General features: G+C 40.8%; 1 protein-coding gene across 3 annotated transcripts in view; it reads left to right on the forward strand.

Moving 5' to 3' along the window:
• The window catches only part of LOC117673117 (uncharacterized), a 38094-nt gene extending 22087 nt beyond the window's left edge, over nt 1-16007 (forward strand). For all 3 annotated transcript variants that reach the window (XM_060692936.2, XM_060692938.2, XM_034430286.3), the window contains exons 9-15: nt 558-858; nt 4245-4434; nt 5766-5896; nt 7180-7290; nt 9357-9554; nt 10802-10895; nt 13856-16007. In XM_060692936.2, the coding sequence (XP_060548919.1) occupies nt 558-858; nt 4245-4434; nt 5766-5896; nt 7180-7290; nt 9357-9554; nt 10802-10895; nt 13856-13916 (1086 nt within the window). In that variant the 3' untranslated portion in view covers nt 13917-16007. The remainder of the gene's footprint in view (nt 1-557; nt 859-4244; nt 4435-5765; nt 5897-7179; nt 7291-9356; nt 9555-10801; nt 10896-13855) is intronic.
• The last annotated feature ends 489 nt before the right edge of the window (nt 16008-16496 follow it).

The following is a 16496-nucleotide window of genomic DNA, read 5'->3' on the forward strand; positions in this document are numbered from 1 at the left end:
GCTTAGTTACAATTTCTTTTTCTATATTATTCTATTTTAAATACATTCTATATTTTCTCCTCTTTTAAATTTTTTAATTCGTTTGATCTTATAAATTGGGTGTTTTAATCTGTGTTTCGGCCAAAATATTTAATAATTTTAAGGGACTTTTAATATTTGTATTATCTGTATTTTATCTTGGCTGTTCACCGCCCTGAGTCCTTCGGAAGTAGGGTGGTATAGAAATTTGATTAATAAATAAGTAAGTAAGTAAGTAAGTAAGTAAGTAAGTAAGTAAGTAAGTAAGTAAGTAAGTAAATAAATAAATAAATTATTGTTCTCATTTTACCTCTAAACTCTCCGGAGTTTCCAAAGAGTTGGCTGGCCTTGAAACAGGGGATAATTGAATAAAATAAATCCCTGCCCTTGGATGTTTTTCTCCAAGGCTAAGCTTCGAAAATAACTCTACAGCAGAGTAGCTAGTTGGGGGTGGGTGGGAGAAAGCTGTTAGAAATGTAAAAATGAACTTTAAAAGAAATGAACGTTGCAGATTCATATATTTTCTGCCCATCTCCCAGGTGACTGAAATAACGCCTCTTCGGGAAAACTCTTGCGTGTCCTTCAACTTGAATCTCACCAGACAGGGGATCCACAATTCTTCGGCCGTCATCAACGAAGTGGGCCTGGCCAACGACTCACTTCTATACAAGTTCATTGAGCTGAAAGGGAAGCCCGGAGACAGCTTGAAAAAATACACTTTGCATTTCTTCGGAAACCATAACCGGCCTTACAAGAGCATCCACCTGCAAGGCAAATTTGGAAGCGAAGGCCTTTTTGTCGTCATGCCAGGACAAGTGTCCCAAAGTGATCAGACTCATGGTATGTTGCTGGTCCTAATAAACTCTTCCTAGAAGATTCAAAGGTGCTTTTTTTCAAGAGGCAACTGGACTTTCTGGTTTCTCTTTGAAGACGTTTCAGCTTTCTCATCCAAGAAGCTTCTTCAGCTCTGGCTGGATGGTGGGGAATGGAAGGATTTGTATTCCTTGCAGACAGCTGGTCATTTGCATCCTTTTATATATAGTCATTGTACGTATATACACAGTATACCAGTGGTGGGTTTCTCCCGGTTCGGTCCGGTTCGGCCGAGCCGGTAGCGGTGACGATATGACGTCACCGAACCGGTTCTCCCCCCCGCCCTCCCACCCCCCCACGTTATTCTTACCTTTTATTTGGTCCCACCCCCAATCTATTGCTGCCTCCTGAGTCCCAGCTGATGACTAGAGGGAAAAAAACTGTTTAAACTCTTGCCGCGGGGCTTCAAAGGGCCGTCCTACAGCTGATCAGTGTTAAAAGCAAACAAATGAGTCGGGTTGTAAGTGCGAGGACTGGTTGTAAGTGCGAGGACCTTCCAGAAATGACTCTGACCAGCTAGCCACGCCCACCTAGTCACATGACCTCCAAACCACACCCACAAAATAAGCCACGCCCACAGAACCGGTAGTAAAAAAAATTAGAACCCACCCCTGCACTATACCCATACAGCGAAATTCACATAACACCGAGAGACCAAGCCCAACACACATGACAATCCCCAGACACCCCACCACCACAATTCCCCACCCCTAAACCACCCAAACATCCACACAACAGACCAAGTAATGCTGTCCAACAGCTCACTGATGGTGGCCCTTTAGTTCATTGTTGAGTGCAATTATAGCTCTGGGATAAAAACTATTCAGAAGACACATGGTCCGAGTTTTCATTGTTCTGTATCTTCTGCCAGAAGGCAACACTCCAAAAAGATTGTGAGCAGGATGGGAAGAGTCTCTGAGAATGTTGTGCAACTTCCTCAAACAGCGAGATGCGAAGATGTCATCCAGGGCTGGTAGCTGGAGTCCGATGATATTCTGGGCAGTTTTAATGATTCTCTGTAGAGCTTTTCTGTCTGCTACAGAGCTGCTCTTGTACGATGCAAGAATGCCGTATGTCAGGACACTCTCAATGGTGCTGCGATAGTAGGACAGAAGTAGATGCTGAGATAGATTGATCTTCCTGAGCATTCTCAGGAAGTACAGCCTCTTCTGTGCCTTCTTCACAAGCATGTTAGCATTCATCGTCCATGAGAGGTCCTCGGAGATATAAATGCCCAGAAATTTTAGAGGATCGTTGAAGAACTTGGAGGTTTATCTGTGTCCTCAATGACCCGCTAAAAGAATGCAGATAACCAGCTGTCTGCAAGGAGTATAAAATCCTTCCATTCCCCACCATCCAGTCGGAGTTGAAGAAGCTTCTTAGATGAGAAGCAAAACGTCTTCAAAGAAAAACCAGAAAGTCCAGTTGCCTCTTGAAAAAGAAGCACCTTTGAGACAGCCATGACCTGGAGGACTGAGAATCTCCATAGATATCTTCCCAGAAGCCTCTTTCCAGGTAGACCTTGACTTACAACCATTCATTTAGTGACTGTACGAAGTTATGGCTCTGAAAATAAGTGACTTATGATTGGTTTTCATACTTACGACCATTGCAGCATCCCCATGGTCACGTGATCAAAATTCGGACTCTTGGCAACTGATTCATATTTATGACGGTTGCAGTGATCGCCTTTTGCGACCTGACCAGCAAAGTCCACGGAGAAGCCAGATTCATTTAACAACCATTTTGCTAAGTTAACAACTACAGTGATTCACTTAACAACGGTGGCAAGAAAGGTCACAAAAGGAGAAAAACTCGCTTAACACCTGTCTCGCTTAGCAACTGAAATGTTGGGCTCAGTTGCGGTCTTAAGTCAAGGACTACCTGTATTTGTGCTTTAGAATGGGAACTGTCATGCATATTTTTGTCGTGCATAAAACATGTTGTGTTTTATTTATTTGGGGCATGTTATCCATGCGTAAAACAGTGGGTGGGGTTTTATCTATTCACGGAAGGATGTTGTAAAGATTTTGTCAGTTTTTTTTCCGGGATCCGTTAAATCAAAGCTTTACATTTTACTGAGTTGAAAGAAGGAAAAGAGTAGCTAGTGGAAAAGGTTTAACAATGGAGATACTATGCCACTGAAGAAGTGGACATTGTGAAAAGTCTATTAAATGCAGAATCAGGTACTTGAAAAGTGTGCATGAGGGAGAAAACATGATAATTATGGGTGCAAAATGGACATGGGTTGAATACAGAAGTGAGTAACCAGTACCAAGTATGTATAAAAAGTTAGCAAAATCACAGGTTTAATTTTTTTTCTTTTTAGACAAGTTTTATTAAAAAAAAATTCTTTCATCATACATATTTTATGAACGGAGTGTCATATCTTATACATCTTATACATAATAAAAATCATCATTATAATATTTCTTAATTTTTCCATTTTTTCCAATATTCATCTTTCGTGTAATCCTTTATCATAAATTTATCATTTTTCTCCATATCTTATTATTTCAACTTCTGCCATATTAATTTTTTCCCCCATTATTTTTTTATCATTTTCAATTTTATATTAGAATAACATCACTTTACGCCTTATAATTCTTCTCAATTACAATTGCTCCAGTTGTTTACAATCTTTCTTCATTTCCGGAAGTGTCTCTCTAATTCCTTTTTCCCAATCATTAACCGTAAAAAATTCACCTTAATTTGCATTGTTATCAAAATTAATAATATGATTAAATTACTTATTTTCACCTTTCCATCTGTTATGGCTTATCACAAACATGTTCTATTTCTTCTTCTTTGCAAAAAAAAGTCATTTTCATGATTTCAACATTTTCTATACAATTAGCATTTTAAATGTTCATTTTAATTTACATTGTTATCAAACTTTATAATATTGTCAAATTACTTATTTTCACATTTCTATCTGTTAGGATTCAGTGTAGACAAATTCTATTCATTCATCTTTATCATAAAATCACTTATAATCATTTTCCACCATATCTTATTTTTTCAACTTCTGACATGTTATTCTCACATATTTCTGCAAAATCACAGATTTGTTGACAGGGGAAAATTTTAAAATCAGTTCTGTTTGAAGCTGTTCAGAAATGCATTGTCGGACCAATTCTCTTGCGTTCTCCTAAACAGTAATTACTGTTTATTGTTTTTATATGAGATTTTATATATTTATTTATATATGAGGTTTTAATCTTTATAAGCCACCTGGAGTCACTTAGAGTGAATTGGGAGGTCATCATGTACATTTTCTTAAATAAATACTTTACTGCTTTTTTTTTTTTTAATGCTGGTCCTTCATTAAACTTTATCCTGTTACTTTCCAGAGCAGTTGGTGATACCCACTCTCTGGAATCACCCATTCCCGAAGCAGGAGACTCTAACAGTAGCCCTCTTCAGCCGTAAAGTACGACTTCCATATGGCACTCTAAATATTGCTGAGAAACTAGAAGACAGTTTGACATGGAACCCTGGGGTGGTCTCTCAAATACCCTCTATATCTGGGAAAAGAGAAAGGTGAGCATCTTGTATTCTTACAGAGTTTTGTTACTTCTACTCCTATTCTGCATTTCTTTCTGTAAAAACTAGGGAGGGTCCCTTCTGAGACTTTGCCACACCCACATTTCTTCTGTGGGCTCGGTTGCCTCTTGTGCAACTATTGTCTGCAGCTCTTACTACTTCTCCCAAGGTCATTCTCACATACCATTAAAGGTAAAGGTAAGATAAACGTTACCTCCATCCAGTTGTGTCCAACTCTAGAGGTGGTACTCATCTTTATTTCCTAGCCAAGGGAACCAGCGTTGTTTGAAGAAATTTCCAGGGTCATGTCGCCAGCACAACAACCGTATTTTTCGGAGTATAAGGCGCTCCGGAGTATAAGACGCACCTTAGTTTTTGGGGAGGAAAATAAGAAAAAAAAAATCTGTCTCTGCCTACCAGCATCTATCGGTATTAATCTGGCTAGCGTCCTGTCAGTGTGTGAGAGAGTTGAGGGCTGTTTGGAAACTGAAACAGTATTTGCTGTGTGAGCAACAAGGAGACAGCAAGGAGCCTGGGCATGGCTTAGCTCAACTGTTCTGTACTAAAGCTGCATGCGGTGCTGATCTGTGAAACGAAAACTGAAACTGAAACTCCTCTCCTCTGCTTGTGTTTTACTTGTATTTACTACCATGTTGGAAAACCTGCTTTTGGTATTGTATATTTACTTCATGTGTATATATAAAGAGAAGTTACTGAATCCTGCTGAATCCGTTACTTGTGGGTGCTTTCTGGATGTGATTGCTGCTGCAAACTCTGACACGTCCTTGCAGCAAATAGCGAACAGCCAGGTCAGCTTCAGCACATTATTGCAGCCTGATTCAGCACCAGCAGCTGATTGGTGGGCTTCCCGGAATACCCCCAATCAGCTGTTCCAGGCTGCAGGAATTGCCACAGACCATCGACTCCACTGTGCCTTGTGTTTTTGGCTTCATTCAATGTATAAGATGCACCCAAATTTTCACCCTCTTTTGGGGCGGGGAGTGTGTCTTATACTCTGAAAAATATGGTATATATTCTGAGGTGCACAGAATGCTATTATTGTCCCACTGAAGTGGTACCTATTTATCTACTCGCATTTGCCTGCTTTTGAACTGCTAAGTGGGCAGGAGCTGGGCCAGAATACGGGGTCACTCCATCATATGGTGCTTGGGTCTCGAACTGCCAACCTTCCGGTCTACAAGCCCAGTGTCTTAATCGCATCTATTGAAATTGTTTCCTAGAACCATCCTTGTGATATCTGCCTATAAATGTTTGGTCCACGTGTAATGTTTTCCTTGTACAAATGTTTTGTGTTTGTGTTTTTGCAGAATCTGGTCATTGAGTTACTGCCCTTTTTGTAAGGAAACCTTTCTCATCTCCAACCCCACCCCAGGCATGGAGAACAGCTGTCCTCAAGAATCTCTGTCCTTGGATCTTGGAATGTGCCTATGGATACCTAGTAAGTGGTATTTTTTGTCTCGCGTGCAACTGGAAAGACTGAGGCCATCCCTTGTGTGATGGAATGTGGTGAGGAGGCAAATCCTGAGGAGGGAGGGCTGCAGTCCAGTGGAGTAAGAGGCAATGCAGTCCAGATATCCTGTGTGAGAGAAAGAGGGTGAAGACAGCCTCTCCTCAACACTTCCCAGATGTAGATGCAGACAGTATAGTCTTCAGTCTGGCAAGATGTTGTCTATAGGTGTGAAACAATAAAGACCTCAGCCTGGAAGAATCACCACATGTTATTCCTGGTTTGGGGCCTGACACATGGTGATGGAGGAATTCTGAGAGTTGAAGTCCACACATGGCGACTGAGGGATTCTGGGAGTTGAAATCCACACATGGCGGCTGAGGGATTCTGGGAGTTGAAGTCCACACATAGCGACTGAGGAATTCTGGGAGTTGAAATCCACACATGGTGGCTGAGGGATTCTGGGAGTTGAAGTCCACACATAGTGACTGAGGAATTCTGGGAGTTGAAATCCACACATGGTGGCTGAGGGATTCTGGGAGTTGAAGTCCACACATGAATGTAGGGAGGAGCTGGATGTAGGCTGGATTTCCAGAAGGGAGGGAGTGCATTCCAGAGGAGTAAGAAGCAGCCCAGATATCATGTGTGAGAGAAAGAGGCAGCAGTGAAGACAGCATCTCCCTAATAGTACCCAGAATACATTGTCAATGCAGATAGTAGAATTCTCAGTGTTGCAAGTTTTTTGTCTATGGGAGTAAAACAATTCTCAGCTTGGAAGAATTGCCACATGTCATTCTTGAAACCTTGGTACTTTTCCTAGAAGGAAGCATGATGCTATCACCTGCTGCAGACACAACCAAGAAATAGAGTCTTGGTATCATTGGTATCATGTCAAAACCCCATACTAGTTTTCTGTGGGGTGGGTTTTTTTTTTTCCTGTTTGCCTTTAAATCAGTGTTTGACTCCTAGTGACTGTATGGACCATTAGTTCTTGCAGTTTTCTTGGCAACGTTTTTCAGAGCTGATTTGCCCTTGCCTTCTTCTTGGAGTTGAGGAACAGTGACTGGCTCAGAGTTGCCCAATTTCATGACTAAAGTAGGATTAGGACTCATGATCTCCCATTCTCTAGCCTGATGTTTTCATCACTACACCAAGGTTGTTTTTTTAAATACGTTTTTAATGTACGGTTTTTACATTGTTCTTTGTTTTTATATACAAATGTTGTATGTAGCACCAGAATCTGGTGCTTAAGATGGCTGCTCTTCTCTTGGTAGACTGTTCCTTCTGGCTTCAAAATCCACAGCTACAAGCTGACTTCCAGCAGATGCTAGTGAGATCCATGGAAGACAGCTGTTTGTGCGCTATCTCTCTCTGCGCTCTGCAAGGTTTGTGTCCGACACAACTTTTATAAAAATAGTGTCATATTGATCGATATTGCTTCTTGATTGATATCTCTAGGGACAATACATTCATGCCAGAAAAATCACAGCCAATGGAAATGATGTTATTGCTTTCAATCTGCACCTCTGTTTCTGAACTTTTCAAGCTAAGATGGGGAATCTGTGGTGGCCCAGATTTTAATATATATCTGTGCCCATCGTTCCCTGCCGGAAAAGCCAAATGGTCAGGATGGTGGAAGCTTCTATCTAACAGATTCTGAAAGGACACAAATATTCCTCCTTTGGTTTTAAGCAGGGATGCAGAAACTGCTCTCCCTAAACAGACTAAAATGCGGTGTGCCCAGAGCTCCTATCAAAATTATCACATTGTGTAATCTTTAATGAGAAAGGAGAAATTATTCTCTGTATGGGGAATAACTGTATTGCCGGTGTTTTTCATTCCATTTTAAAATTGTCTAGCAATTTGGCAATCAAGGTAAAGGTTTCCCCCTCTCCAGTGGTGTCCAGTTCTAGGACACAGTAGTCATCTCTGTTTCCTAGCCAAGGGAGACAGCGTTGTCTGAAGATGCTTTGGTGGTCATGTGGCCAGCATGGCTACATGCCAAAGGTGCATGGAAAGCTGTTACCTTCCCATGAAGTGGTACCTATTTATCTACTCGCATTTGCATGCTTTAGAACTGCCAGGTGGGCAGGAACTGGGGCAAGTAATGGGAACTCACTCTGTCGTGTGGTGCTTGGGTTTCGAACCCGGGCTATCAGCTTTCCAGCTGACAAGCTCAGCATCTTTAACCACTGAGCCATCACACACCACATCAGTTTAATTGGACTGTGAGATGTGGGCCTGATCTTTTTTTTTTTAATTTCACCAAGGTCTCTGTTTATGCGCTCATATATATATATATTTGAAAAGTTTTTTCAGTTTTATTTTTTTTATACACATAATATAAAATGTATATTTTCTTATACATAATTAATCATATATGTATATATTTTCCTTAAAGAAAGCATTAAAATAAGACATTTTAATTACATTCGGAGTTGCTCTTCTACCTTTTCTTCCCTCTTTTCACAACAAGCCTTCTCCTTCTTCTTCTTTCTTTCCCTTCCCAACCTCCTCTCCTCTCCTACTTTCTCCTTCCTCCTCTCTTCCCTCCCTACTTCCCCTTCCTTTTCCCCACTCCTCTTTTCTTTCCCCCTTCTGACCTCTCCTACTCCTGTCCCCTATCCTTCCTTCCTCTCCTTTTCCCTTTCTTCCTTTCCTCTCACTCCTTCTCCTCTTCCTACCCTCTACTCCCCTCTCCTTTCTATCTTCTTTGTTAGGTAATATTCTTCTTGTTTGATATCCGAGCAGTTCTTATATTCTAATCATATATACTTTCTTCCAGTTTCTTTTCAAATTTATTCTATCTATCAATATTATCATCATAATTGTAAATTATTCTTATACTCTTCTTTCTCCACCACCATCCCCTTTTCAATTTTCTCTGGTATCATCTAGATTTCTATTTCTTTTTTAATCTCTCCATTGTTTATCTTTCTATTATCTCCCTCATTTATCTATCATTTTTTCTCCATATTTCTTTTCTAACCATTCATCTTCCCCACGTCCTGAAATAATAATAATAATAATAATAATTTTATTTCTATACCACCCTTCTCCCGAAGGACTCAGGGCGGTGTACAGCCAATTTAAAAACACAAGACACAACAATAATTAAAAATTAAAATAATTAAATAGATTTGGCCGATTTAAAACCCCAAAAATTAAAATACCCCAATTTAAAATTATTATATTGACAGCCCTGCCTGGCGGAACAACAGGGTCTTCAGTGCGCAGCGGAACACCCGGAGGTCGGAGATCTTACGTATTTCCGGGGGCAGTTCATTCCACAGGGTTGGGGCTCCCACAGAGAAGGCCCTCCCCCTGGGTGTCGCCAGCCGACATAACTTGGCTGATGGCACCCTGAGGAGACCCTCTCGGTGGGAACGGACTACATCGATTCTGATCTTTCAAGCCTGACTAACTATCCCTCTTTCTTGTCTTTCCACAGAACTGATTTTCACCTGCTCTGATAACACATTGAAACTGTCTGGTCGGATGCTGGCCACATCACTGGAAGAACGGCAGCTCTTTATCCAATGGCAACAGAAATTCTCCTTAAGTTCCCACCCATTTTCTGTGGATGGGATATTCCTCAAAACTAACGCACCCTGCTCATCTTCTAGTGAAGTGGTACCAATACCTAAAGGTGAGCTAGCCAGGTAGTGACCAAAGGTGGGTTTCACATAATTTTACCACCAATTCGCCCAGCACCAGAAATGTTCACGCATCACAAAACACGGCAATTCGCTCGCATGCGCTGTCTGCATATGTGCGATGTCAAACGACATGGCAATTTGCTCGTGCATGCCATCCACACATGCATGCAGCATCAAAAACACAACGGCAACAATAGAGGTGTGAAGTTTCCGAAAGATGCCCTAAGGAATTCATGAGCCACGAACCAAACTTCAAAAGAAATACAGTCATTTATTCGGATGCAGTTAGAACTAATCCCACGTAGATTTACGTTCCCCTATGACCCTGTCTCTCCCCTCTTCCCTGGCCATATCATAAATCACATTCTCCAATTAACCACTTTGGCTGGCTGTGAAACCCAACACTCTCCTACTGATTGCGGTAAGAAAGCATCTGTGGAATGTAGTTTCAATTAGGGAAATCAATCAGCTCCATCAGTTCTCCCTCTCTCTTGCTCATGGCAACTTGAAGGCTTTGCAAGTTGACAACGGGATTGCACCTGGGTGGGTGGGTGGGTGGGGGCGGGCCACCCACAGGTCACCACTACCGGTTTACCCAAACCGGTCTGAACTGGCTGAATACCACCTCTGGTAGTGACCAAAGATTTGGTAGCTGCAATCCTAATTAATCGTTTATTTTTATGGATTTTTTTTCAGTGTAAAATTTTATAGAGAAAACTCTGAGGATCAAATCATGGTCTTTTTTTTTTTTTTTTGCGGTGCTCTGAATTGAAAATAAACTGTCATGTGATTTAGATAAGCTAGATTTAGAAACCTCCTCGTGAGTGTTAAAATACATGGCATTTTATTCTGTACCAAAACTATTCATTCAGAAATGAGGTAGTCACACCAAGCAATATTCTGAAAAGCTCAGTACGTATTATACCCAAAAACGTTCTGATTTTTAATTTTTTGGGAACTTCGGTGTTATGACTGATTGTCAGTTTTACTTGGGGGGATTCAAAGCTCCTGAAAGTATTTTCTTGTTTTGGGCGCACTAGTCAGACAGTTGACATGGATTCCATAAACCATTAAAAGAAAATCTGGATGAACTTAGCCCTTATATTAATAATACCTTTTTCCTCTTTTTTTAAATTGCATATAAAAATTCCATTGCTAAATAAACAGTGTGTTGTCTGGGTACAAATAATTTTAGGAAATAATAATAATAATAATAATTTTTACTCTTTTCCCACAGCTTCACTTCAAGCCTGGGAAATTGCTTTTTTGGTCTTGGGTTCCGTTTTGCTCATACTGCTGTTAACTGGTGGAACTGTCTATTGTATAAGAAGGTAAAAAAAAAAAACTGCTTTCGGGATTTGTGCTGAAGCCAAATTTAGGAACCAAAAGATGAACCTAACAACATCGATCCAGTATGAACCTAACTCCATCATGCTGTGTGGGCATCTTTGTCCAATCTGGTACCCACTTAATGGGATGGGCAATACAGGTATTCCTTGATGTACAACCATTCCTTTAATGACTGTTGGAAGGTATAACGGCACTGAAAAAGTGATTTATGACCGTTTTTCACACTTAAAACCGTTGCCTCCCTATGATCATGTGATCAAAATTCAGATGCTTAACAAGTGGCATGTACCGTATTTTTTGGACTATAAGAGGCACCTGACTATAAGACGGACCTAAATTTAGAAGAGGAAAACAAACAAACAAAAAAAAGTTTTTGGCCTCCCTTTTTTTAGGCGGTTTTTTGGGCCTTTTCCAGTCTTTTTTTGGCCTTTTTCCGGGGCTTTTTTTGACCCATTTTTGAGACTTTTTTGGCCCCGTTTTGGGGACTCTTTTTGGCCCATTTTATTTGTAAAAAACGGGCTGGAAGAAAATGGCCCCAAAAAGCCTCAAAAAAGGCCCCCCAAAAAGGCCAAAAAAGCCCCCCAAATGGGCCAAAAAAGCCTTGAAAACGGCATTCGGAGGGCAAAAAATGGCAGGCGGGTGGGCGGGGCTTCGGCAATATTCGGTCTATAACAGAGGTCTCCAACCTTGGCAACTTTAAGACTTGTGGACCTCAACTGCCAGAATTCTGGGAGTTGAGGTCCACAAGTCTTAAAGTTGCCAGGGTTGGAGACCCCTGGTCTATAAGACGCACAGACATTTTTGCCCCCTTTTGGGAGACAAAAAAGTATGTCTTATAGTCCGAAAAATACGGTATTTATGTTAGTTGCAGTGTCCTAGGGTCATGTGATCACCTTTTGTGACCAATGGGGAAGCTATAGTATGAGCATGTGACTGCGGAGATGCTTTAATATGATTAGGGGTTATTCGTAATTCATTTTCCCCTCCAGTGCTGTTCTAACTTTGAAATGGCTGTTAAACAAATGGTTGCAAGTTCAGAATTATCTGTATTTATTTACTTATTTTGCCACATTTCCGATGTTTTTCGCCAGAGTTCCAACTTCCTTGATGCTTTCACTGACTTTTTTGGTGTGTTTTTGCCTGTTGTGACCCCAATATCTAAAAAATTATAGTACATACATTAAAATATGCATTAACAGTTCTTCCTCCTTCCAAAAGCATGACCTCAATCAGGTTTGATGGGGAAATGCTTGCATATTTCTAAGAAGAAATATATGCAAATATAATTATCACCTATACAACATGCTATTGTGTAGAGAGCATATCTTTGTAGCATGCTGCTATGTGTTTAATACTGCAGATTAAAAGCTGTAGAAAAAAATGGCATCCATAGCGGCTAGAACATAGAATTGTTTATTTTACTATGATTTGTTGCATAACCTGGCCACATATAAGTTAAGCCATTGATTAACCACATATTTTTTGTGTGTGTTTTTTGCATTCTTAAAAGGCAGATTTCAGATTTCAACATGTCCCTGCTTGCTTTGAACTAAAATGTGCTCAGCTTCCTTAACTGTATTACTGAGGACTGAGGACAGTTGGTGACTTCATGCATTAAAAAGCAGAACGCAGAGATCAGTTCCCATTATGCCCCTGGAGTCTATACAGGTAGTCCTTGACTTAAAATCACAACGGAGTCAAAATTTCCATTGCTAAGCAAGGCAATTGTTAAACGAGTTTGGCCATTTTACGACCTTTTTCGACACAGCTGTTAAGCAAATCACTGCAGTTATTAAGTGAACCGTGCGGTCGTTGAAGAGATCTGGCTTCCCCCATTGACTTTTCTTGTTGGAAGCTGGCTGGGAAGGTTACAAATAGTGATCACTTGAACCCGGGACAGTGCATAGGTCATAAATACGTGCCAGTTACCAAGCGCCCAAATTTTGATCATATGATTATAGGGATGCTGCAATGGACATGTGTGTGAAAACTGGTCATCAGTCATTTTTTTTCAATCCCATTGTAACTTTGGACAGTCACTAAATGAATGGTTATAAGTTGAGGACTACCTGTATGGATGTTTTGACATGTTCTAAGAGAGTGTTTTTTTTAACCTTGGCAACTTTAAGGTACTGTATGTTCTCATCAATCCCCTGGGGGATTCTGGGAATTGAAGTCCAGACAATCTTAAACTTAAAGACTGATCTATGTTTAGACTTCTTAATCATCTCTGGTTAGGACCCCGGGTGGCATAATGATTAGAAGGCAGTATTGCAGGCAAACTCTACCCATTGCCAGCAGTTCGATTTTGACCAGCTCAAAGTTGATTCAGCCTTCCACCCTTCCCAGGTTGGTAAAATGAAGACCCAGATTATTGGCGGCAAGATGCTGACTTTGTAAACCACTCAAAGAGTTCTGTTACATGCTTTTGGGTGGTATATAAGTCTAAGTGCTATTGCTATTGCCATGAAAAGAAGGACTAGGGGTGACATGATAGCAGTGTTCCAATATTTGAGGTTCTGCCATAAAGAAGAGGGAGTCAAGCTCTTCTCCAAAGCACCTGAGGGCAGGACAAGAAGCAATGGGTGGAAACTAATCAAGGAGAAGCAACTTAGAACTAAAGAGAAATTTCCTGACAGGGAGAACAATTAATAAGTGAACAACTTGCCTCCAGAAGTTGTGAATGCTCCAACACTGGAAGTTTTTAAGAAGATGTTGGATAACCATTTGTCTGATGTGGTGTAGGGTTTCCTGCCTAAGCAGGGGGTTGGACTAGAAGACCTCCAAGGTCCCTTCCAACTCTGTTATTCTATGATTCTATCTCTGTGCTTTCTGTTATGATAAGCAGAGCAGAAGCAGCCTGCTTCAATCCTCTCCCCACCTCATTAAGCAAATAAAAGTCGGGCTACTCTCCTAACCTATTTCCTTCTGGGTTTTTCAGACCGCAGAATTACAACAACATTGAACTAAACGATCGCTGCGAGATTATTTCAAACATCTGATTCTACCAGGAAGTGCCTCCGTAAAAAAAAAAGGCTATTTTGGGATCTACCGTAATGAAGAGGTAAATCTCAGAAGAACGTTCCAGCCAACTGACCACAGTGTAAACGGATCAAATTCCTGGAGTATTTATTTTGAGGATGATATTTTTCTCTGTGTGAGAAAACCTACCTCTTTGTTTCTACAAGCATCTCTCACTGCCAGGTTGGGTGAAAAAATTGGTGGGGGTGCCATGATATTTTCCCCACCCACCGTAAAAATAAAGAAATGTCTACCCAAAGTGATTATTTCCTCCCCCTAATTTGTCAGTGGAGGTAAAGTGTTTTGCTCATCACAATCACAGAAAGAGAAAGGGAGAGAGAGAGAGAGAGAGAGAGAGAGAGAGGAGAAAGGAAAAGAGAGAAAGAGAGAGAGGGAAAAAAGAAAAGAGAGAGAGAGAGAGAGAGAAAAAAACAGAGAAGCAAAGTATTTTCTTTAGAGGCAGAAAGCCTTGGATTCCATTCTAATAAATTCAGAATTATTTTCTCAGAGAGGAAAGGAGTGGGATGGACAGAGATCTCCTCGAGTTACCTCACCTACATGGATTGTCAATTGGATCTAAAGTGACTTTGCTCCCCCTAAGGAATGGACTGTCTTGGTGATGTGTGTTGCTACTGACAATGAATGCCTCAAATGTTTTTTTGTGAAAAGGGGACCTCTCTGAAGGGAAGGTGCCTGCTTTCCAGGCAGAGAAAGTCTCAGATTCATTTCCTAGTTCAGGAAACAGGAAAGATCAGTTGAAGGCAAACATTTTCACAAAGCCATCGGTTCAGTTGACACTTTTAAGCTGTGGGCAAGGAGGTAACTGGACTCCTATGCTCACCTCCCATTTTCTAAGCAACAGATGTCAGTACGTAAGCCAAAGGAAAAGAAATAAAAAAAAAAAGAGGTCACCCTTGTCTAAACATTCCACTTTCCCCAGAAGGAAACTCAGGAATTTGTATAGTAAACCGTTGTTTGTAACTTTCACCTTGCTCGCCTAGCTATATCAACTCTGCAGCCTTGAATTTGTTGCTCGCCGCAAGAAGACCACAATTAAAATTAAAATTAAAACCCAAAGCAATGACACAAAGAGAAGATGGTATAAATCGTGAAGGCAATCTTCCATGGGGAAAAGCCCAAATTCAGTATGTGCTGTCCCAGAGCCAGCTTCTCACGCCTCTGCAGATGTGAATAGGGGGTCCTTAATGTTCCCTGAACTTGCAGCTGTTTCATTACCCAGCTAGATAACACCATCAGTGTTAGAAGGGAGTAGAGTTTGCCCTTGTAGTATTGATGATGTTACTTAGTTCGGTAATGAGACTTAGTCAAACGGGTAGGTGTGACATTTGCTTTCAGGCACACTTGATTTAACAGGCCTTGTAAAAGCTGCAATTTTTGGGGGATCGACTTTTAATCAGCTACTGCCCTCTGCTGATCCCCTGGCATTGCAGCAATTGCTAATTAAATTTCCCATCCATGTACAATATTTTTTGCTCATCCCATCCATATACAATATTATTGTAGAACAGGGGTCTCCAAACTCGGCAACGTGAAGACTTGTGGATTTCAACTCCCAGAGTTCCTCAGGCAGGATGGGAGGGGGTTGTTGTTGCCAGGTTTGCCAAGTTGTAAGATTTGGAGACCCCTGATGCAGAAATAAAAAAAGCCAGCCTTGACAGCAGAGGGGCATTGGCTCAGTGAGTTAATGACACTAGAGATGGTCTCAGCTTGGGCGATTTGAGCCCTAGTTCTGCCTATCACCATCCTACATTTTTTCCATTTTTAAAAAATCATACTGTTTTCTTGTTTTTTTCAGTTCTGTCATTCTGGAAGTTGTGACATAAATGTTTCATTGCTTATTTGTTCTTTTTTTTGTCCTCTGATCATTATGATGATCTTATAATGTTTGTTTTTGCTGTCCTTAGGCTGGAAATTTACCGGTATTTATCTTGTTTATGGTTGATTGTATTTTATTCTGTTTATTTTGTTGTGAGCCACGGGGAATCAAAACTGACTGGGTGGCATTACGAATGGACAGAAAAATAAATAAAATAAAAAGTTGGGAGTCCAAATGCAGCTTGCTGATTGATTTTTCAGTGATGAGACCTATCAAGAGAACGGAAGTTTCTTTTTCTGACAATAAGTTTAGAGCCTTATAATAAGTATTTCCCCCTCTCGCTTTTTCTCTCTTTTTCAACTTTCGTTGGAGATGGATGGCTTGGCCTTCAACTATCACAGTTAAAGCAGGGATCCTATACAAATGGGGGAAATACCTTAGCTTTACTATCCTAGTTATGCTAAGCAAGTGAGACCTTCAGCACTAGGCAGCTGTCAACTAGAAGCCCGTATGTGTGTCTGACTCTTTTAAGGAAGAGATAATGTTCATCCTGCACTACAGGTAGTACTTGACTTAACCATCATTTGTTTAGCCACCATTCAAGGTTACTATGGCACTGAAAAAAGTGACTTATGACCAGTAAACAAAGGGGAGGGGTTCACACAACATGCTTCATCACAAAGTAGTAGGTGGCTCAAGTGGCTAAGACACTGAGCTTGTCGAT

This window comes from Pantherophis guttatus, chromosome 14, assembly GCF_059756535.1.
Source record: "Pantherophis guttatus breed Tessera chromosome 14, ASM5975653v1, whole genome shotgun sequence".
Taxonomy (NCBI): Eukaryota; Metazoa; Chordata; class Lepidosauria; order Squamata; family Colubridae; genus Pantherophis; species Pantherophis guttatus.